The sequence below is a fragment of the Centroberyx gerrardi genome, chromosome 17, assembly GCF_048128805.1.
Source record: "Centroberyx gerrardi isolate f3 chromosome 17, fCenGer3.hap1.cur.20231027, whole genome shotgun sequence".
Classification (NCBI taxonomy): Eukaryota; Metazoa; Chordata; class Actinopteri; order Beryciformes; family Berycidae; genus Centroberyx; species Centroberyx gerrardi.
This window is the reverse complement of record NC_136013.1, coordinates 6,194,576-6,217,434: the sequence shown is the minus strand read 5'-3', so window position 1 is coordinate 6,217,434 and position 22,859 is coordinate 6,194,576. Positions and strand designations below refer to the sequence as shown.

General features: G+C 40.4%; 3 protein-coding genes and 1 long non-coding RNA gene across 6 annotated transcripts in view; 2 read left to right on the top strand and 2 right to left on the bottom strand.

The window, feature by feature from the left end:
* The window catches only part of LOC139909618 (uncharacterized), a 230,486-nt gene that overhangs the window by 169,068 nt on the left and 38,559 nt on the right, over positions 1-22,859 (bottom strand). The gene's annotated exons all lie outside the window — the stretch shown is intronic.
* Positions 967-10,920, top strand: cdkl1 (cyclin dependent kinase like 1 (CDC2 related kinase)). 2 transcript variants are annotated; one of them, XM_071895594.2, is made up of 9 exons: positions 967-1,134; positions 3,376-3,497; positions 5,268-5,340; positions 5,827-5,917; positions 6,830-7,030; positions 8,047-8,129; positions 8,672-8,728; positions 9,387-9,548; positions 10,251-10,920. In XM_071895594.2, exons 1-9 carry the CDS (start codon positions 967-969, stop codon positions 10,350-10,352), a joined length of 1,059 nt encoding a protein of 352 aa, XP_071751695.1. In that variant the 3' UTR covers positions 10,353-10,920. The 2 variants fall into 2 exon arrangements, with proteins under 2 accessions (XP_071751695.1, XP_078145691.1); XM_078289565.1 differs by lacking the exons at positions 9,387-9,548; positions 10,251-10,920 and adding an exon at positions 9,312-9,367.
* Positions 10,904-14,307, bottom strand: dmac2l (distal membrane arm assembly component 2 like). Of its 2 annotated transcripts, XM_078289566.1 has the most exons (5): positions 14,273-14,307; positions 14,056-14,147; positions 12,648-12,856; positions 11,844-12,015; positions 10,904-11,729 (listed from the first exon to the last, which is right to left on the bottom strand). In XM_078289566.1, exons 2-5 carry the CDS (start codon positions 14,136-14,138, stop codon positions 11,615-11,617), a joined length of 579 nt encoding a protein of 192 aa, XP_078145692.1. In that variant the 5' UTR covers positions 14,139-14,147; positions 14,273-14,307; the 3' UTR covers positions 10,904-11,614. The 2 variants fall into 2 exon arrangements, with proteins under 2 accessions (XP_078145692.1, XP_071751635.1); XM_071895534.2 differs by lacking the exon at positions 14,273-14,307 and having other exon boundaries at positions 14,056-14,214.
* Positions 14,459-22,603, top strand: l2hgdh (L-2-hydroxyglutarate dehydrogenase). The gene is made up of 10 exons (XM_071896390.2): positions 14,459-14,649; positions 16,897-17,012; positions 17,493-17,644; positions 18,390-18,521; positions 18,664-18,826; positions 18,930-18,964; positions 19,127-19,294; positions 19,618-19,775; positions 20,198-20,329; positions 21,127-22,603. The coding sequence occupies exons 1-10, from the start codon at positions 14,558-14,560 to the stop codon at positions 21,320-21,322; spliced, it is 1,344 nt and encodes a 447-aa protein (XP_071752491.1). The 5' UTR covers positions 14,459-14,557; the 3' UTR covers positions 21,323-22,603.

Sequence of the window (22,859 nt, the reverse complement as noted above, 5' to 3'; positions counted from 1 at the left end):
GGGAGACAGGTGTAATGTTCCTCCGGCAATCAAATAAAGCTTTGGGAGGCAGTTTAGGAGTTTAGCTTTTAAAACGTTTTGTCCCCTAGTCCACGTGTTTAGACCAGTTATGTGCTTTGATGCAGACTTTTGATAACTTCAGATTAAAGTTGTAGTTGCAGGTAAGCCTTTGTGCTTTTCCACTATATTCAAATAGAGTCATGCATGTCCCTTCCCTGGCTGTCAGTTCACCTTTCCATCTATACAGCAGCATAATAACTCTGTCAGTAATGTAGTGATGTAGTAAATAAATGTGGGTAAACTGATCTCCAGTGGGTGATTATCATAAGGCAAAAAAAACGGCAATATAAGCATTTAAGCAATTATATTTTCATAAAAGCATTGTTTTTTTTCCCCCTTAACTACTAGCTTTGTTCAAACCCACAGAACTTTATTTTAAATTCTATTCAAGATCCCAAGGTTTCCAAACATACCAAACATGTCAAGCTGAACTACAGGGAAATGTGAATAAAATGCTGCACAAACATATAGTTTTTTTTTTTCCATTTGTTGTAATGGTGCAGCCATAATAAAAAGCATCTTGGGTTTGAATATTTCACTTAATATTTCACTTCAATGAAGCTGTGGAACGAGCAGATACAGAATATGTACATTGTCATACAGTTTGGAAAAAAAATTCTAACTTTGAAGCTACTTAAGAGGGAATTTAAGGGGAAAGTCAGGGTGCAAGGGGTTAAAAGACCCAATCCTGAGCTAACTTGAACCAGTTTGATAATTTACTATGACTTTATTCCAGACTCAGGTGGGTGAACTCTATTCAGAAAATAAAAAAGTGGGGAAAATTGAGTGTTTACAGTCATTCACCTGCCTTCCCTTGCTTGTCTTCAGGTGTTAAAAACAGTCCCGGTTCACTGGAAGCTGCTCCTTGTTGTTGTTTTTCCTCGAATGACTGCTGGTCTGCTGAGGATGGAGAAGTATGAGAAGATTGGGAAGATCGGAGAAGGCTCCTACGGCGTCGTGTTCAAGTGCAGGAACAAAGACACGGGACAGATCGTCGCCATCAAGAAGTTTGTGGAGTCCGAGGACGACCCCATCATCAAAAAGATCGCACTGAGGGAGATCAGGATGCTGAAGGTAACGGCTCACGTCTCCCGGGGTCAGAGCAGTGTCTCTTTCTCCCAAATAGTCGTTCACATCTACAGTTTAGACTTTAACTGACTTCCAGTGAATGCAACAGTAATCCAGGTTTCTCTTCTGGCACTTCAAACTCCTAGATTGCAAAAATTACAAGCAACCAAAAGCAAAGAGTCCAAGTATAAACCACATTTTTCTTTATTTTTTACTATTTTCCACATTTTAGAATAATAGTAAAGACATCAAAACTATGAAATAACACAAATGGAATTATGCAGCGACCAAAAAAGTGTTAATCAAATCAAAACTATCTTATATTTTAGATTCTTTAAAGTAGCCTCCCTTTGCCTTGATGGAAAGGCAAAAGGCTTTGGAAAGAAATTCATACATAGGCATCAATTTCACTATTTATATTTGTCTAAGAAACAAATTTCAAGCATTTAAGTGTAAGTCTTTAGATCAAAATGGCTTTAAGAGAATGAAAGACATAGTACATTCAATCAGGTGGGTCCAAACTTTTGACTGGTAGTGTAGATTTAATGAAGGAAATTCACCTTTAACTAGTATTTTACCCAGCTCTTTATTTGTAAAATAAAGTTTTCAAGCTGCTATAAATCAATATAATTTGATTTATGTGAATATTATAGGAAGAAGTATGAGACTGATGTAACTTGCATGCAAGTAGTCTTTTCAGTAATATAAAACGTATTAATGCTTGTCTGGAAAACCAAAAAAAAACAATGTTTACTGCCTTGTGGTGATCACACTGAGTTCATAGTCTGCCCACATTTTTATTTACCACTACATTATTTACTACACTGCAAATACTGTGTAGTTATGGTCTCTCAAAGAAAAGCTTCTTGTCTAATACTTCATTTTGAGGTTTTATTTGGTTAAAATACAAATGCAAATGCTGTTTTAATTGGCATGAAATATCCAGTCTTGTCTCAGCGGGAGCGACACCGCGCAATTACTCCTAGAGACAATGGGAAGCGTTTTTATAGCCGGAGGCAAAGCGGTCCGTTCTGCTGCGGACAAAAACCCCCACAGAGGGGCAGAGGATCAGCAGAGCAAAAACCAGCAGGATTCAAAAGATGTGTGGAGGGTTTTTTTTTATCAGAATAAAGGAAAAGCCCCGCAGGGTCCAGGCCCACTCGCTTTCAAGTACCTCAGTGGAAAATGTGAAATGTCTATAGAACTCACATACTCATTATTTTGCATTCTCAACCATTTCTTCATAGACTGGATATAGGAATGTTTCTGAATCCTCAGTAAGAAGAGAGAAGGCCTTGGCAGCAGGTTAACATCATTGTCACACTTGTCATATGTGTTTGTCTCTTTATGTTTTTAACTGTGTGACTGTAACTGACACATTTTCTTGTAAACAGTCATTTCAATGCAGTTTTAAATGATCTTAAACCTCTGGCTGGTAAGGACTTTTTCATCCTGGAAGACACCAACAACAAACTTCATCATAGGAAATCACTCCCAGTCATTTTGTTAGTAGTGATCTGTATTTGCCTAATGCTATAAGGATAATTTAATTAATTCCATGTCAGAAATGCAAGGCCATGCTTGTATATGATAAGAGTTTCTCATTTATAGGTACATTTAACATCAAATAACTTATAAACAAAAAACAGAAGATTCCTCTCTCTCTCTTTAATATATTCTTGATTTACTCCAGGAAATGCAGTTCTTGCTCGTCAGGCAGGATTTAAGTTTAATTTTAACCAAACTTTGTATATTAGTTCTTAGTCTTGCTCTGTCACTATTTTGTCTTAGATAAAGTAATCAAAATATTCAGGCTGTCCTGTCTCTTCTAATGTGTATTTTCAAGTTTGTCTAAAGGCACAAAGGTTTTTTTTCCCACTCTGTGCATGATTGTTAACAAAGAGGTGCGGTGTAGTTTTTAGTGGTTTAATTAGTCATGCAGTAGGTGGGCGTGTTCCTCAGTGGCGTCCTGGACACCGGGCCTCCAGCCTCATAAATAGGACAGGATGAGGACTGGTTGTCAGGGGCAACAGCATGTTTATTACCATCTGTTTAGATTCTTCTTGTTGTTGTTGCAATCTCTGTCTGATAAGACATGTGGCTGCTTGCCCTGCTGTTGTACAGTTCTGTATGAAGCAGATATGACTTGATGTTTCCCTGATACTGTGCAACATTTACAAAAGCCTTGCAAAAGTATGTCTGATTCTGACTCTAACGCCTGTTTTCTTTTGTGGTGTGTCTCTGCAGCAACTGAAACACGCCAACCTGGTGAATCTGATCGAGGTTTTTCGGCGTAAACGGAAGCTGCACCTCGTCTTTGAGTACTGCGACCACACCGTCCTCAACGAGCTGGACCGCTACCCCCGAGGGTGGGTGTCCCTCTGTACTGTACACCTTTACACAAACAAAGGGAGATAACGTGTGGACAGCTGTATCATAGGGACGGGACGATATGCTTATCTCACAAAATGATTTGATACAACCACGATACGATGTAATAACTGACAACAAAGCATCACTGTGCAGAATTATGTTTATTTCTAAGCCACGAATCCTGCTAGAAATGGGATCGGCTGCTAGAATGTAAACAACAATTTCAAAATGTCATTACAAAGTGCAAATAATATAATTTGGATGGAGAACTTGTGAAACTGTGATGGTCAAGCCGTCTCATTTGTGATTACCACAACAGAATAAAATGGAGCTAATATCGCGATTCATTTTTCTGCCCCACGATACGTATTGTCACATTTTTGTATTGTGATATACTGAATTTCAATATATCGTCCCATTCCTACTATATCATAGCATGGTAGCTGGTAGCTTAATATACTCTCTTGTTTTTAGTTGATGATTTACAAAATATTAGGAAGACCTCTTTCCATAAAATAGTTGAATCCAGTTGAACGCGTTTATCCCTAATTGATTTCACCTTTTTAAATCCACTTCAGTCATGAAGGAGAGATGAAGATGAATTAAAGAAGATAATTAGATTGTGCAAAAAGAGGGTGCAGCTCAATATTTGGAAAGTATTCGGGACATTTTGTCCACTGAGTGTCTGTGTACAGTCGCTCACTGAGATACCAGGAGCATCAATCTGCGTACGGTCACTTTTCATTAAACCGAGCGCTGTGTACATTCTATTATTCCTACATTACATCCATGCCACACTACACACTGCGCTTTGTCCGGCGCTGATGGGCACAGCGCTCGTCTCCGGGGGAAGCTGACCTGCTCATTGTGGAATGTTTACAGTGATGCGCTCCCAGAATGCTTTGCTGGGCAGCGAGTTGTCGGGACTCTTTAGGGCTCCCCCACATTTTTATACGGAGTGTTTTTTTTTTTTTTTGCCATCTGGTTTCTCACCCTGGCCCACAGCCTCCTGGACACACAGGGTTCAGAAAAGAGAGAGGAAGAAAAAAAAAAAAAAAAAAAAAGGGGGTGGAGATTGTTATTAATTGCCAGTCACAAGGCTCGATTTAGCCATTTCCCCGGCAACACTGATAGATGGCCGCTGAATCAACAAAGCCCCAGTGTCTGAGCGTAGAAAAGGCAGGTCGCTCCACTGTCGTCTAGAGCCGGACGAGTGGCCGAGAGGGAAAAGTAGAGTAGAGATGACAGGAGAAAATAGAAGGGCATGCAAGAAGTAAACAGAGTAAGAGAAGAGAGAGGCTGAGTCTCTCTTTGTTGTTGTAATTGCATTTCAAAGCGGGTCATTTCGGTCCTCGCTTTCCCCTATAATCCACGAAGAAAATGCTCTTTGTATATATCACAGTTTTAGGCCAGACTCCTCTTTTTCAAGTAAGTAAAGTAAAGCAAGTAAATCTTTATTTATACAGCACCTACCTTCCGAAACCAAGGTTACAAAAGGAACAATAGAAATAGAAAAGAAACTTAATAGAAAAAGACAGACAATAAAATCAGACACATGCATAAGAGAAATACCGACAAGACAGAACCGGAGATAAAAGAGATAAAACAAATAAAATCAGTGGAATAAAATCTGTTCCAGGAGTTTTCAGCTAGACACCCAAATCCTGTCTCTGACCTCTAGACCCCTAACTTCTTTGAAATTGCATATAATCTGGATCTTAAATGCATGAGAATCTATCTAACTTGATTTCCTCCTTGGCCTGCAGCGTTCCTGAGCATCTTGTAAAAAGTATAACCTGGCAGACGCTCCAAGCCGTCAACTTCTGTCACAAACAAAACGTAAGTGACGGACATGCACTGTTTCATAGCGGCTTCTTGCTCTGTATAACATTTCCTCTTCCTTTTTAAACTACTTGCATGAGTTCCTTTCTTACTTTTCCTTGCACAAGAGAGTCACTTCTTCACGTAGGATTAGGAGTATTATTAAATTTAAGGAACTCTCTTTTAGTGTTTTCTCTTGTCTTACCCTCTCCCGAAGTGTTTTTGAATTCCTCCGGTCTCCTCCCGTCCCCAAGCCGCTGGTTTATAGCTCTTTTTTTTTTTTTTTTAACAAGAATTCCTTCCCCTTGGCTGACCAGCAGTTAATGTATCACCTAGACACAACAAGCGCTGCAGGGCCTCCTTTTTTAACCGGGTGAAGTCTAGCTAAAAGTCCAGATTTCACTGTCTTCAGCCTCTTTGTCAGCAGCATCTCACCATCACCATCACAAACACAAATACCCAGAGTTCCCAGTGACTTGACTTCACTCTTCTCGTCCCCGGCAGTGTATTCACAGAGACGTGAAGCCGGAGAATATTCTCATCACCAAGCACCAAGTCATCAAGCTCTGTGACTTCGGGTTTGCCAGGATACTCAGTGAGTTTTGATAAGACTTTATGAACCGTTGCTTTCACATTTCTGACAGTGCCACCTGGTGGACACTGCTGTCCTGTTACATTCAGTCGTTTTGAGTATTTGAAGGCCCAAATCATTTACTACACATGCTACATCAAATACCAGTGAGGTGTGGAACTGCTAGGGTTCAACTGAGTTTTTGAAGGTCAATGTTTTTGTATTGAAGCTGCCGATATCTTCAAATTTGTCCATTTTCATGCCGAACAATGACATGGATTCAGTATTTCTCCCAGGATTTTATTCTTGTCAGGGTGGAAAAGCCTCTGAACCAGCATTTAGACCATCATGGGACACTAAAACTCTCCATTGAAACCCAGACTAATGAAATTGTTAAAGTAGGGAGACCCACTGCACCTGAAACTCTGGGATACATTCATGTCTTTAAATGAAGAACTAAATTACAGAAAATATCATCACTGAACAATTGAATGATGAATGAATAAATATATATGAATGAATAAATATAACTTGCAAAGAAAATAATTTACAGACTTTTTTGTAGCTGTGGTGGCGATATCTGGCATTTAATAAAAGGCCAATATCAGCAAACCAATATTTCGGTATACCTTGGTAGCCCCACTATCAATAAAAGTACAATCAAGTGGTTATGTGCTTTGTATAAAAAGATAAGAGAAGATCAACTTATTGTCATCCCATCTGGTGACAAATTTCTGCACATTATTATTATCAGTATTTTGTACCTATAACATGAAACCTCATTTGGCTGTTAAATGAAGTCCTGCTGTGTCCCTGTGTTGTGTGTGTGTGTGTGTGTGTGTGTGTGTGTGTGTGTGTGTGTGTGTGTGTGTGTGTGTGTGTGTGTGTGTGTGTGTGTGTGTGTGTGTGTGTGTGTGTGTGTGTGTGTGACACCAGCCGGCCCATGCGACTACTACACGGACTACGTGGCCACCCGCTGGTACCGGGCCCCGGAGCTGCTGGTGGGCGACACCCAGTACGGCCCTCCGGTGGACGTGTGGGCGATTGGCTGCGTCTTCGCCGAGCTGCTGTCCGGGATCCCGGTGTGGCCCGGGAAGTCTGACATGGACCAGCTGTATCTCATCAGGAAGACTCTGGGTAAGACCAGACGAACAGAGCGCTAGTCCAGTCTCTGATATTCTCATTAGAAGAATAGAATGATTAGAGGAAATGCGTGTTTGCAGTTGCACTCAGTAGAAAATATTTAACGTTGTTTCATAGTAATTGAATGTAACATAGCAATAATACCTGAAAGGGGATTATTTACTACTTGTAGGTAAGACTTATCGGTATGACTTGGGCTGGGCAGTAATCAGTATTATCGTTTATCATCTTTCAGTAGAATCATATCGTGATAAAATAATGATATGGAGTTATCACGATACATAATTGAAGTGTTTTGTCCCAAAATGAGATATCTACCTTTTGAAAAAAAATGACACCCACTCTCCCATATTGACTGCTGGCATGAAAGTGAAGCACCTTACGGGTTAGTGTTGAGTCATCTTAAGACATCTGCTTATGAAAGAGTTCACTTTTTGAGGAGAGAATTATTTGTTCTTCACATTTTGCCTGATGAATTTCAGGTAGCAGAATTTTTCAAAAATGGATATGTAGTGTTTTGGAATGAAACCCTTCAGTTCTTGTGTCTAAATGAATGATAAGAAGCAAATATGAATCAAAATCTCAAATTAGGGAATAATATTTGAAAATTACAGAGCTTTATCATACTTAATATTACTGTGCAGTTCAATTCAACGAACACCAATTTGACTATGTGTTAATAGACATATCAAAATTATTTAATATGAGTATCGTGATATTCATTTTACCCATAATCACAGAGAAGAACGGCCTTTCAATTATTACTGCTTGTGTGCTTTAAGAAAAGTCTTCTTTGCAGTCGTGTTCATAAATACATTAGAATAAAACAGAAGAAAGCAAGAAAAATCGCCAACTAGCTCCATAGTTACAACAAAAGTTATAGAAACCAATTGAATTTGCTTTATGGCAGCTTTACGGCAGCACAGTTGGAAAAAAAAATCAGATTGTTTGACTGAAACTAAGTAAACTAACTAATAAGAGTTATTTCTTGTTATTATTTTCCTCTGCAGGAGATCTGATCCCTCGACACCAGCAGGTCTTCAGTAACAACCAGTTCTTCAGCGGAGTGTCCATCCCAGAGCCACAAGAGATGGTAAGGAGGAGATATTACCCAGAATGCAATTGTGTTCCATGTATCTCAATCACAGGAACAGATATTGTCATTAGTTTTAAATCTCTATTCGTTGTAGCAGAGGCTGTAGCTGTTCTCCCTTGGGTTTATTCTTAACATGCTGCTTTACCATGCTGCTGTCTGATCGGATGTGTGTTTCTAGACCTATTACTCAAATATAGTTTAAATGACATTATTTGTCTGTTGATACTGTCCGATAATAATCTTGTATCCCCCAAAATGACACTTTTCTGGAAGTGAGAAAACTAGCTGATTCACCACTTTTTTTTTTTCCATTTCTGAAATTGGTTTTCAGTCAGTTTTTCTGGCCTCAGGGTCGTTGAACTTACTCAGCACACAAAGGTTAAGTAACGTAAATTTAAGTTAAAAGAAAGAAAGAAAGAAAGAAAGAAAGAAAGAAATGTAGGTTTAGGTTTCGACTCACAGTGGTGAAATGGATGTAGTCAAGCTGATCCTAAAAAGTACAATCAAAAACATATCTTTGTCATTTTGTGTTTCTGTAGGAACCTCTGGAGCAGAAATATCCAAATCTCTCACACCAAGCACTGAGTCTCATGAAGGTAATGATGTCGTTTTAACCTAAAATGTGCTGGAGTTGATTGTATTCTTACAAGTGGTGACATGTTGTGGAGCGATACGCTGATGTAATATCTTGAGAGATCTGGCTCCATTTTCATGCATTTTCAGGCTAGAGTAAAAGTGCTAATCTGAGACCTTTTTATAGCGAATTAATTTCTGATACAAAATATGATAATGTGATCCTGATCAGTACTTCTGGAAGAGCTTTGTACATTTCACACTGCTGAAAGAAAAATTGCTGACTTGAACATTGAGAATTTTTGATTTATTATTATGGTGCAGTACATTTCTTTTTTCTTCTTCTTTTAAACTTTTTTTTTTTTTTTTTTAAATCAGATAAACATATTGAGCAGTGAGAAACTCTTGCTTCCCGTCAATTTAAAACTTAATAGCCTCAATTGATTTTTAGAATATTTAGCATTTAACTTACATGTTTTTCTTTTCATTACTTTAGATATTGAATACCACCTTGCATATCTGTCTCCCCAAATAACAAGAATGAATACTTTATTATGAATATGAAGTTGACTCTTTCCCCACTTGCATAATTCTTCATGCTGGTAGATCTTTCTAACCCTAACCCAAGGAAAGAGTAGATCTCGGCCCTGACCCCCTCTGCCCCCTCACACTGACCTGCAGGGCTGTCTGAGGATGGACCCGGCGGAGCGGCTGACATGTGCGCAGCTCCTCCAGCATCCGTACTTCGACAGCCTGAGGGAGAAGAGCGAGAGCACGGCTAGAGAGCACGAGCGCTCCACCAACAAGAGGACACGCCTGCCCCGCAAACACCTGCCCCATGGGGTGAGCAGCGTTAAACACCAGTAGGAACCATGAGGGTTTGTGCTGATATGTCGGGATGATCTTGGCTTTTTATTAAATATCAGATATTGGTGTGATGGAGGTTCCTCCCTGACCACAGCTACATAAAAACAGTCTGTGAAACCTGCAGTGAAATTTTATTTATTCATTTTATTTATTCATTTAATTGGTCAATCATGTTTTTTGTAAATTAGTTTCAGTGACTACTAATGAGTTTTAGTGTCCTATGATGGTCTAAATGCTGTTTCTGGGGACACTGAATACTTTTCTCAATACTTTGATAAGATATTGAATATTGGCTCAAAATATTGGTTATAAGCAGCTTCAGTATAAAAATGTTGGTATTGGTATCTGTCTTCAAAAACCCATATCGGTCGAACGATAACAGTTATAGGAAACTAGTCTGTCTTCCTTGCTGTATTTGCTTTTATTCATCCATGAGGCCTTTGACGTGAAAAAAACCCCAGACATAATTGATTCCACTTTTATTGTGCATGCAAACAACGTGCAATCCCTCCAAACCCAGATGATGGATTATGACTTAATTTTTCCCCCAGTAATCTTAAACATTCAGTTTAATCATTCACATCCCTACATACCAAATCATTTTGATTCATGTGAAAATGAACTATCGCTCTTAAAATTGTCTCTGAAACCTGATTGGTTTTTTCTCGTCCCTTCCAGTATTTGCCACAGCTCACCAGCAGCAGCATCTTTCCAGCTCTGGACAACAAGAAGTACTACAACAACCTGCGCAAGTTCAACTATCACCTACCGAACATCTAAACTCGGCGCTCCACAACTCCACCGACGATCAACGTTTTCTGGAAATCTCAGGAAATGAAGCAGATTCTGGTAGCACCTTTTCACCGTTTTCAGGCAAGCAAGAGGACTGAACCACGTTTTTTTTTGGTTTTTTTCATATGGGGTGTGTGGGGTGTCTCTTGTTTGTCATGTCAGTCTATGCACTATTCCCGATATGTCGACTAAAGACAGTTGGTTTATGTATGTTGCCTACATTTCTAGCTGATTTGATGTATTTTGTATGACTTTGTGTAAAGACAAGGAGCGATCTGCTGCTCTGCTTGTAGATGCTGAGTAGACTGGGGGTGAAACCATGACACACTGCCTTGCCTGGTTTGCCAAATGTATTTTTATATAACGATGGACTCCGTACGAGTGACACGTCTTTGGTAGAGTATTTTTTTTGTCGCTTAATTTGATTGTCTCAAGTAAGTTATAATGTAGGACGCAAACCTTGACCTTTTGTCACATGAAAATGACTCGTGAGCACGTCAAGGAGCTTGAAATCACAGAGAAGCTATTATGTCATTTTTGAAAATAATATTTATGTTAAGTCAGGAGTGAATACAGTCCCTAACAATCCTTTAACAAGACATTTTACCCACATTTACAAGTATACAGTAGAAACAAAACCACATTTCACTCATCATCTCTTGAACTTTGGTGCTAAGGATGTTCACAGCCATCTATCTGCTCTCGGATGTTTTACAAATGCCAAATTAATCTATAGGGAAATAATTCAAAGACTCCTGAATCCTTGAATTCCTCAACCTTTTCAACTTATTGTTTTCTCTCTGTACCCATATATGGAGTAACCTTTAATACCCTGAATGTTGAGAATATAATAAACTATAGAATAGATAATTCTTTGAAACATTTTTTGATGTCAACAATATAAAGTGCTGTTCAACTTTTGCTCTTGCTGTTCTGTTTCTTTATAGCCTCGAATCTACATAAAGCTCAAAGCTGCTAGATCAGCTGACCTCTTCGTTTAGTAGTTCCCATAATGCCGTGCTGCACACACACTCATCTGAAAAGGAAAGACTCAAGCAGGCTTCACATTCACGTGGAAATAAACGTGACCTTTCAATCAAAGGATTCTGCACGTTTGACGACAAAAAAAAAAAGCCCCGCAATGCTCTAAAGTCTTTCCTTTTTCAAGTTTGGGTCCTCTACTCTGAAAACCTTCGAAGGTTTCCATACTTAAAAAAACCTCGAACACTCTCCTGAACAGAAAGCTGTTTTCACTCGAGGTCCAGTGCGACGTCCAGGCGAGGAAGTGCCGTCTGAAGCCTTTCAACTGTCTTCTGTTTATCTCTGATGCCGGGCAGATCGCTGAGAAACAGATACTCCAGATTCCTTTGGGAACAAATAGAAATATTTGATGATTACACTAATTACTCAGGAAGATTTTTTTGATTTTTGTGGACAGTAACAGTCTGAATTTAACCACCTTTGGGAATAAAAACCCACCTGAGTTTGTGCAGGGCGATGACACCCTTATCTGTCACATTTCCACACGACACTATCTCCATTGTGTACAAACTCTCCTGCAGATTCTCTATTGAGCTCAACCTCTCCAGGCAGGTGTCCTCAATGTAGATACACTTGTTGAACTTCATTTCTTCCAGGTATTTCAAGCCGTCTAGAAAAAAAAAGGGGGAGCACAACAAAAAGCGGTGATTAGCATTGTCTCAGTTGATTCATTTACATAGAAAAAGAAGAAGAACTTGGCACCCCTCAAAAAAACGTGTGTGTGTGTGTGTGGACTCTGGAAAGTGCAGCGGCCAACAAGGTCAGACTGACAGTGCGCTATCTCTCCCTGCCCGGTGTAAAACATCCCTGCCACTTGCGTCACATTTGGATAATCAGTCTGGGAGAGACGTACTTTCACCCTCGCCTTCCCTTTCTTGTTAACATGGGCAGGTATCACTTTCAGGTGAACAGCCAAGGTCAAACTTGTGTTAGGAATCGACTGTAAATGCAAAATCACAGTAATTTTGACATATTTGGGGTTTCTAAAATTGAATAAACATGATATATATGACATAAGCGCACCAGGAAAGATGGCAGACTGCATATTTTTGAAACAATATTCCTTTTATGTTCTAATAATTAACCTTCTTACTCTCCTGCATGTATTTTGTCTCTCACAACAATCTTGTATCTTTAAATCTATTTGAGGGAAAGCATGAAAACACATTTTACTATGGAAGAGAATGAAAATGAGAACGGGACGGGTCACAAGGTCAAGGACACGACAATCTCCACACTGACCCAGATGGTCGAACCCTCTGTACATGATGCAGGATTCAGTGGCGTCAATTGCCTGGATCTTGTATCTGCCCAGAGGTCCGGTGGGCAGGCCGTTGTAGTCGTGCTGCCAGCGGTCGAAACCCTGAAACCTCACTTTGGCTCCGCATCTCAGCAGCCACTCTGCTGCCGCGCGGTCCGGACCGACGGCTTTGATCCGCTCATAATCCACCCTGCACATCAGAGTGAGCAGTTATGATCAGAGGGAGTTTATCAGCAGCTACTGAACTATATGTTGATAATAGAGCTGAAACAACTAGTCAATTAATCGATTAGTCGATCAACAGAAAATTCATAGAATGTAATTTTGATCATTCTAGTCATTTATCAAGTAAAAATACCAAACATTTGCTGGTTACAGCTTCATAAATGCCAAGATTTGCTGCTTTTCTCCATTTCATATCATTATAAAATGAATACTTTGGGGGTTTTTTGGCTGCTGGTTAGAGTAAGTAAGTAAGTTTAAAAATCACTTTGGGCTCTGGTAACGTGATGGGAATTTGTCATTATTTTTGACATTTTATAGACTAAATGATTAATCGATCACGGAAATAAACAGGCCTAGTTGATAACATGTAATATTATGGGTCACATTTGGTGGTTGATTTGAGGGCAGGAGGAGGGGGGCATAAAGAGGGTTACACAAAATATTAACTACAGGGAAATGTGGGTCAACCTGCCCACCTGTCCCCTTGTTTAACCTGAGCAAATTACCCTGTTTATAAAATGATATTTGACAGATTACCTCATTATTACCCACTGAGCACTAGACATGATTTTAGCCCTCATATTCATAGTATTCTGTTCCATCACCACATGGCCAGCTTAGTAGGAAGTTAACAGGTGATAAATTAACAGGTGATTATAATCAAATGACAGCCGCAGCCAATGAGCTGTGTATGTTGTAAAGCACCATATTGGCAGGAAATGCATGTGGCATCATGGCAATACCATTAATAGTCCAGGATCATTTTGGTTTTGTATTGGCAAGTATTACACCAAGGAGTAAATACATTATTACATATTTGAGCATGCGTAAACAGTTGCAAATATCACAAAGCTGCACCAGAGAAGTCCTTATGTGCAAGATACCGCTTTATTATGTTTGTCTTATACCCAAGACGACGTAGACGTCTACTAAACTTTAACCTTTAATCCCTATGTAGCCAAATTTTAACCTAGACGTCAATAACCATTTATTCTAAACATCCAATCAACATACAATTCCTCAGTGTGTAACTGGCATTTCTCTGGTAATGAAGCCCTCACTCCACATCCATCAACATGTACTAACTAGTCTGCTCATGCATTGCTTGTTACAGTTTTACAGCTAAAGCACACAGGTGTAATCTGTGGGATTAAGGTGTCTCACTTGTTGAAAACTGCATTGAGCCAGCCCCAGAACTGCCTCCTCTGACACACAGCAGTCTGCGCTGCTTTTGACAAAAGCCTCATGTCTCAGCGCTGAAAAACAGAAAAACAGAAAAACAAACATCTGACTTCTTAGTTTTGTATCGACAAAACGAACCGAATCAGTTAAAACAGACAGGAGAGGCAGCGGCAACCGATAAACAGCGGTAAACTCTCACCTGTCCTCCACCAGACTGTTTACATTAGGAACGCGTCCATCGGTGTGACCTTCGACCCTGCTGACGCGCCGAAAACGTGTCCTCCCATTGGCTCTGCAGGCGAACGTCCAAGTGGGTGAAGCGTCGAGGAGGGGGGGGCGGAGTCACCTCTCCACTTTGAAGACAGCAGCAGGATGGGTCAGTAGTAGTAGCAGGAGGAAACACAGACAGACAACTCAGGGTGAATTTGTTAGCTTTCTATACAATGTCGATGCTAATTTAAGGTGCTTTTTAAACGCTGTGATAATGACCCGGATGTTGAGCCGCGCTTCTTTTGCGGCTGTTTTTGCAGCGCAGCCGAAACTGCTGAGGAGCGTTACAGCCAGAAACCTCCACAGGTAAGTATTATATTACAGAAAGCAAAACAAAGCATGCTGCAACTGACAGTATGGGTGTAGTAGCTCATTTGCACGTGAGCATGATTCACTTGTTCAGTTTGCATAGTTAATGTTAAGAAAAGACGAGAGGAGGAGAAGCGGATCCGTGCAAAGATAACTATCTGCTGTCGATCCCAGTCATTGCCAAGGACAGTTCAGCACGAAGCAGATATTGCATAACATTTCGACATTTGCATAACCTCATCTACACCCTCATTTCATTGTTTACCCACACAACCCAATCTCTGTCAGCGCTGTGTCTCCCTGTCTGTGTGTTGCTCCATCCACGCGCTGTTCTGTGCTGCTTGCATGCATTCAAACTTCTCTATCAAAGTATTATCAAAGTATTTTATAGTTTACTGGAGGGTTGCCAGTTAACCAGTAGAATAGGTTATTTATTTTTCAGTGTTAAATCGTCTCTAGTTTGACAAACTGCATTTTCAGAATAGTGCCAGTGACCAAAAACTCAAAAGGTGTGAGTCAGTGTTGCAAAACAACTGATTTTGGGTGATCTGCGCCTTTAGGAGGGAATGCGTGCCCCATGTGTTCTGCATTAGCTGTACTAGTTCAAAACATGCCTGTTCGGAGCGGGCCGACTGCTTGGCTTCCGGTATCTTTCTCGAGAACCGCTCATCCGAACAACTTCACACTCGACACTGCACGTCCTTGGGTCCCCAGCAATACACACACCAAGTGTGAAGTAGATCAGATGAACGGTTCTCGAGATATGCGAAGGACACACACACACACACACACACACACACACATACAGACAGAGATTCCCTACAGTCAGTTCTAGGAACATGGTATGTAGCTTATATAACAGGGGCCATTTGGCCATTTCCTGCCAGGTTTAAGACAACTGAGAATATGTTTTATCTCAGAATTATTGTTTCATTTCAATCAGGATAACTGCCTTAATTCACCTCTCTGTGCCTTTCTATATGCAGCCCAGCTAGACAACTGATCCCAATTTGATCACATGGTTGAAAGATTAATTATTCTTCAGGTTTAAGCAAGAGCAATCGTACAAGTCGTTGCAAGTTCTGACTGTTCCAAAGCCCTTGAAGCAATATTTCAGTTTAGGAGAACATTTTCACTTTTTAGCACACAGAGAAATGGTGAATCCAGTTATCTGGGCGTCCCTGGGGACCGTGATCCCCACCACTCCCTTTATTCTGAAAAAAATCATTATGGCACAAATAATCCAAGCAGATTTTGGTGACAATATTTCATCCTGTGCTGACTGTGATGTTTTCCCAAATACTTTGCCTGTTTGCAGTTATAGATAACGAAAGCAAGATGTTTGACTGTTCACGAGGTCCTGTGGAGTTGTGAGAGCGCAGCAGTAAAAATGTTCTGCCAGGGTGGATTATTTCTTTCTTTCAGCTCTTCTATTGTTTGCAAATGCTTGGTTATGTGATACTCTATGGTGGAGAGGTTGGCTATATTGGGATTGCTGCATACACTGTGACCCCACCTAGATGTTGGTGCATGGTAATTAGGTTTATAGGTGGGTAAACTCTACTTAGGCCAGTGAAACAGCTTGGTATTCTTTGTATACCTGCATAGCCTGTGAACTACAGCAAGGGTTCTCAATCTTTTTGGCTCGTGACCCCTTAAAATGAAGCAATGCCTATTCGCAACCCCGTCACTGGCTGCGTAATTACAGAGTGGTGAACAGTTAAAGACCAAAAAAACAAACTAGGCAACAACAACCAAAGAATGATTTTCCCTTTTCAGGTCCTTTCATTTGATTCATTATCAGAGGAGACAGAGAGGCTGAAAACTATTCAGTATGCTAAGAAAAAAGCCAAAATTAGAGACAAATCATAAAAAATCGACATGATAATACGTTTGTATAGAAGAAATATGATTTTTCCTATCCCGTAAATCATATTGTGACCCCCCAAAATCAACTCGCGACCCCCAGGTTGAGAATCACTGAACTACATGGTTTTCCATAGTGATCCATTTCTGGGACAGGCGACTAAAACTCAGTTACAAAGGTCTGCAGGCTGCTCAGATGAAGCCACACCAGTCATGTACAGTTGGACATTGAACCACTGACCTAAATATTCCTCTCTCTGTGGTTTCTGCCCTGTTACAGTCAATGAACCTGTGAAGACAAACGCTTATCAGTGCCCATGTTGAAGCTGAACCGCAGCTCAGACGGGGCCTCACGCTAACCTCACATGTGTTTTCCAGCTCGTATGACGTGGCCGTGGTGGGAGCCGGCATCGTGGGCCTGGCTACGGCCAGAGAGCTCATCCTGAGACACCCGACGCTCAGCTTCGTCCTGCTGGAGAAGGAGAAAGAGCTTTGTGAGTTGTGGTTTTGGAGCGGGATGGTGCTGTTGTGTTGTGGCGTGAGAGAAGAGAAGAGCAGAGCAGGAAGTGATCATGGTGTCCTAGTCGCTGAAACCCAATTATATTACGCAATGAAAGAGGAATTGGCCAACATCTGAAATCGAAAAAAAAAAAGAATTGACCTGTTTGAGTTTGTTTTACTTTGCTGAGGTAGTTGTTTGTTTGTTGGGAGTCTAATATGGTTTGGAATATATGTGGGTAAAAAAAAAAGAGTAAATTACAATACTTCATCACAAAATAACTCCTGGATTGCATTGAACATCACAGTCGATGTATAGTATAAAATAAAAATAATATAAAGTTATGGATCTTTATGGCACCAGCAATATAAGTCAGCAGTAAGCTTTCTATTATAGAAGATTATTATTTAATCTTCTTCTTCTTCTTCTTCTTCTTTTATAATTTCTCTCTGTGTCTCCTGTTTTAAACCACCAGCTGTGCACCAGAGTGGGCACAACAGTGGAGTCATTCACAGTGGGATCTACTACACCCCGGGGTCGCTGAAGGCCCGTCTGTGTGTGCGAGGAGCCACTTTAGCCTACGAGTACTGTGAGAAGAAAGGCCTCCCTTACAAGAGATGTGGAAAGGTCTGCCTTAGTGTTTTGGCCCATTAAGACAGGCTGTTATATTACATGTTTACTTTGGATATTATGGTTTTTTTTTGTTTCTGTATCATGCAATCAATGCATTTTTATAATGCGTGTTATCCCTGTTTGTAATCCTGTCTTGTCTCCTTTCTATTTTAATTTGTTTTATCTTCATTCTCATGTCTGGAATCCTTTTTCTCTACTTTTATTTCCTGTTCTATGTTCTCTTTCATTGTATTAAGTTGCTATATAAATTATGTCTTGTAAGCCGACATGGACTTACAAGACACATCCATACATCATGTTGCAATACACATGTATCAAACATTTTCCAAAACAAACTCAGGTATTACACACAGTGTAGGCTTTACAGATAGTTTTCCACACAGAATGCACCTTTTCTAAAGAACATTGCATGTCAAACCAAAAAGAAATGGAGATCATTTTGCTTGACAATAGAACAAAGGGTGGAATTTATTTTCTGTTTGTCATTTAGATATGCTAAATAATGAATAAGAATAAAACTATGAATAACACTAGGAAAGCAAACTTTCATTGCTTCTAATAATATGAGTGCATACAGTTTTAGTATGGGTTGCCCCAATTGGCATCAAACCCATAACCCTGGAAGTGTTAGTGCCATGTTATACAGATATACAGGAGCTATACAGGAGCTATAAGGGTCTGCAGTGTGGATCATTGTGTTCTAAGTCAGTACTAATCAGAGATATTTCTGTGTTGTCAGCTTATTGTTGCTCTAGAGCAAGAGGAGATCCCCAGGCTGAAGGCTCTGTACGAGCGCGGCCTGCAGAACAACGTGCGCGACCTCGGCATCATCGACGCCAAGGGAATCCGAGAGCGAGAGCCGTACTGCAGGGTAAGACGCTCCAAGATGCCCGTCCCTACCTTTATGCTAACCAAAAATGTTAGCACTGTAGAGCCATGTAGGAGTGTGTTTGTGTATGTCGGACAAGAGAGAAGATCGCTGTGAAGGCTTTATTGTAAGTTCCTCCTTCCAGGGTATCATGGCCTTGGATTCGCCCTACACTGGCATTGTGGACTGGCGGATGGTCGCTCTCAGATACGGCAAAGACTTCGAAGAGGCGGGCGGCACCGTGATGACGGAGTACGAGGTGAACGACATCGCCATGGCCAAGGAGAGCCAAGCCGGGAGCACTGAAGGTAAACAAACAGCTTCTGTGCTCTACTGCCTAATGCATCACCCTCAGAGTTATTGTACCTCCATCTTAATACATATCACCTTCTTTTTTTTATCACGTTTCAGGAATGAAGTATCCAATAGCAATCAGAGACACAAAGGTAAGATGCATGTGTGTGAAAGAGAGGCGAAAGCAGATGCGCTCAAGATACGAGGCTATCTACGATCTGAACATCCTGATCCTTTCGCTTTTACATTGTTGTGTTCCACTGTTTTCCATTTCTCGCATTGTTTGCATTCCTCGCATGGCATTGTTTTGGCAGGGCAACGAGGTGCGGTGCCGGTACGTCCTGACCTGCGGGGGCCTGTACTCAGACCGCCTGTCCCAGATATCTGGATGCAGCCGGGAGCCGCGGATCGTGCCTTTCAGAGGAGACTACCTGGTCCTGAAGCCAGAGAAACACTATCTGGTCAAGGGAAATATCTACCCGGTAAGTCCTCCGATAAACAGTCCATTTAGAATTTTATCAGTTGTGTAGTCAACCTGAATCATTTGATCTGTGAATGTTTCCCTCCACTTAAAAGTGTACGGCATCTACTGTCATAAAGCCGCACTAGGGAACTTCACACTTTGGCGGCCCCGGGTAGCGCTGAGAGATAACTGTTTATATTTTTCAAAGCACCCAGGAGACGAGCAGGCCACCTTCAAACTTTCAAAGCATTCAATTATTTGGTTCTTGGGTGGATTCAGTTACTGCATATCTACTTAGTTTTTACTGCTCTGTTTGATTTTTACACACGATTTTGTTCGCAGGTGCCCGACCCTCGGTTCCCCTTCCTTGGAGTTCACTTCACCCCGCGGATGGATGGCAGCGTTTGGCTCGGCCCCAACGCCGTCCTGGCCTTCAAACGGGAAGGTTACAAAGTTTACGACTTTAACCTCCGAGATTTTGCAGACGCACTGTCTTTCAGGTACAGTATGGAAGTTATCTCCATTTTTCCTTTTGTAAAGTGTTTTAGAACTGTGTTTTGAAAAGTGTTATACAAAATGATGATGGTTATTAAAAAGAAGTTGTCGCTCTTGCCATCTCTGCACTCCATTGCATCTGAATCAGAGTAACTTTATGATTAAGTTGAACCTCACTGATCCCTGAGGGGAAATGGAGTCACTACAGCAGCAAAGAAGAGAGGTGTAAGTTTGAAAACCCAGAGTAAGAATGGTAATAAAAGATGTAAATAAAATGAAATTGAAAATGAAGTGGCTCTACGGTGCTTATAAAAGTGTTACAGTTTGCCAAGTACTCACACAGATTCTGAAATTCTGCATAACAGAAGCACTAATAATGCAGCCATGCCAGGTGTTTGATATATTTCCCTCTTTCTTTATTCGACAGAGGCCTCCAGAGGATGGTGCTGAAGAACATTTCTTATGGGCTCGGAGAAATGTACAGAGGCGTTTTCATTAGCGCACAGGTTAAAATCCTGCAGAAGTACATTCCTGAACTCTCTCTGAGTGATGTGCTCAGGTAAAGCAATGAAGCAAGATTTCAAAATGCATGTATGCTGTAGAAATACACATCAGCTAATTTGGAGGAAGGGGAAAAATGCTAATATTTGTTATAAGTTGTTATTAGATGGACTTATTCTGGAGGTGGCATGGATCTAACTCAGTGAAACATCTGTGACAAGTTTTTACCAGAGGTGTGACCAAGTCAGCTTTGCTCAAGTCCCGAGTCAGTCTCAAGTCTTGAGGCACAAGTCTCAGGTCAAGTCCTAAGTCTAAATGTAGATTACCAAGTCAAGTCCATGTCACAAGTCAAGTCGGAACAAATCAAGAGTCCAGTATCAATTTCACATCTTAAAGAAAACTAAATATCTAGGACTTTTCAGTGCAATATGATTTTAATAGGATAAAAACTTGGTAAGAGCATCATGAGTTTGATTTCTATAATCAGTTTCAACTTCAATAAATTCAATCATTCCATACAAATTCAGAAAACAGAATTTAAATTCAGTCGTCTGGTGGAACAAATCTTATCACTTTCAATCTAAGTCATTTACAAAACACAAGATCTCAATTCAAGACTTTAGAAACCTTTTCAAGTCATCAAAGTACAAGTCAAAGTCAAGTCCCAAGTCAAGTCTCAAGTCTTCTCTTTATGCATCAAGTCAAGTCTCAAGCAATCAAAATTGTCACTCGAGTCCCCACCTCTGGTTTTTACAAGCTTACTAGCACAAGGTAGAGTTGCTTCAGATCATGTGTATATTTGGTAAGATGATTTAATTTTGTTTTTTTGTGACTCTGTTTTGTTTCCTCTCCCAGGGGCCCGGCGGGAGTCCGAGCTCAGGCTCTGGACCGGGACGGAAACCTGGTGGACGACTTTGTGTTTGACGGCGGCGTCGGGGACGTGGGCAGCCGGGTGCTCCATGTGCGGAACGCTCCCTCGCCGGCGGCCACCTCCTCCCTCGCCATCGCTGAGATGGTCGCGGACGAGGTGGAGAGCCGCTTCTCGCTGTAGAGAAACGGAGGGAAAGAGAACACCAGACATCCCAGCTTGAGGTCACCGAGTGAAGCGTCAAAGCTGTGTTGTACTGTCACTACCTCAGCATCGCTGTCCGCACAGAACAACATTTTTATTACCTTCATTTAGGAGGATAAAGTAACGTATCTTTTACTTCAGTGCTTTACTCAATTACAGCTGTGAGGTAGTTTTACTTAAGCAGTCTCATTTTAAGTTACCTTATACTTTTACTCCACTACATTTCAAAGTAAATCTACATTTTTCTACACTACATTTACTGATTGAAAGAAAGGGCGGTTACCAGTTGAATTTACCAATATGAAGCATCCAAATTAAAGTGTAACCAAACATAAGATCGCTGACTCCTTTAGCCTCACAGAAAGAGTCAAAAGAACCTCATATTGAATCTATTGAATTTTATTTTTGGGAACTTCCAAATTTTAAACAGGGGACTTTAACAGAGTATAATTGTATCAGGACATTTCTACTTTTACTTTAGGATCTGTGTGTTTCTTCCACCACTGACTATATGACAGTAGTTAGTTTCACCCCAGAGGAAAATATTGGACAGTAAAAATCCCCTGAACTGTAAGAATGATCTCTGTGGTTTTGAATATTATTCTCCAGTTTACAGAAATAGACGGGTGGTGCTAAGTTCATTTGACAGTTATTTCACCATGAAATACATTTTGTAAGAATCTCAAGGCTAAATACACTAGTCTATGTGATTTGACATGTATGTTACGGTAAACTAAGGATATCTGGTTCTCTTATATGCTCTGTGTGTGTGTGTGTGTGTGTGTGTGTGGAGGGGCCAATCTCATGTAATTCTGCATCTGCAATCTGCTATATTTTAGTTTCAGATGTTACAAATATTGTCAAATACGTCCAGCTACTGTTTCTGCATCATTAGCCTGTCTTACTGTCATATATTCTTTGACAGCCCATTCATTGACACATGAATGTTGAAGGTTTTTTCTTGCCATACATGTGTATTTTTGAATAACAAATGTACCAATGTTTGTGCTTTATGCCAGGCATTTCTTTTTTAATATGTAGACTCCTTGGTCTGTTGTCTCTTGGACTGTGGGTTACTTTTTAATTTTGCATTTGAACAAAGCACTTATACAATATGTCCAGAAGGGGGCAGACCTACAGAAACAAATCTATGTGAGCAAAAAATATATCAAAATTTGACCCTTTCAAACTACGTCTACTTGATGTTTCTACAGTCACTGCTTGTATAGTGGCATGAAAATAAAATGAATTTTTCATGAATTTGGTCTACTTGTCTTGTATAATACGTGTTATGCCTAAATAATGTTTGTTGTTTTTTTTCAACAGTGATGTAATATATAACACTTTTCTTATGGACAAAGGAAAAGTGAACGTCCCGAAAATTTATTTATACATATAATTAGAATCCCTTTGAGCATGTATCTACAAAGCGCAGTCAAAGAAACTACAAAAGTCCAGCCTTGTTTTTTTCTGTCCAATAAAATGTGAAATTACGCAGAAGCGCAGCGTGCGTGAC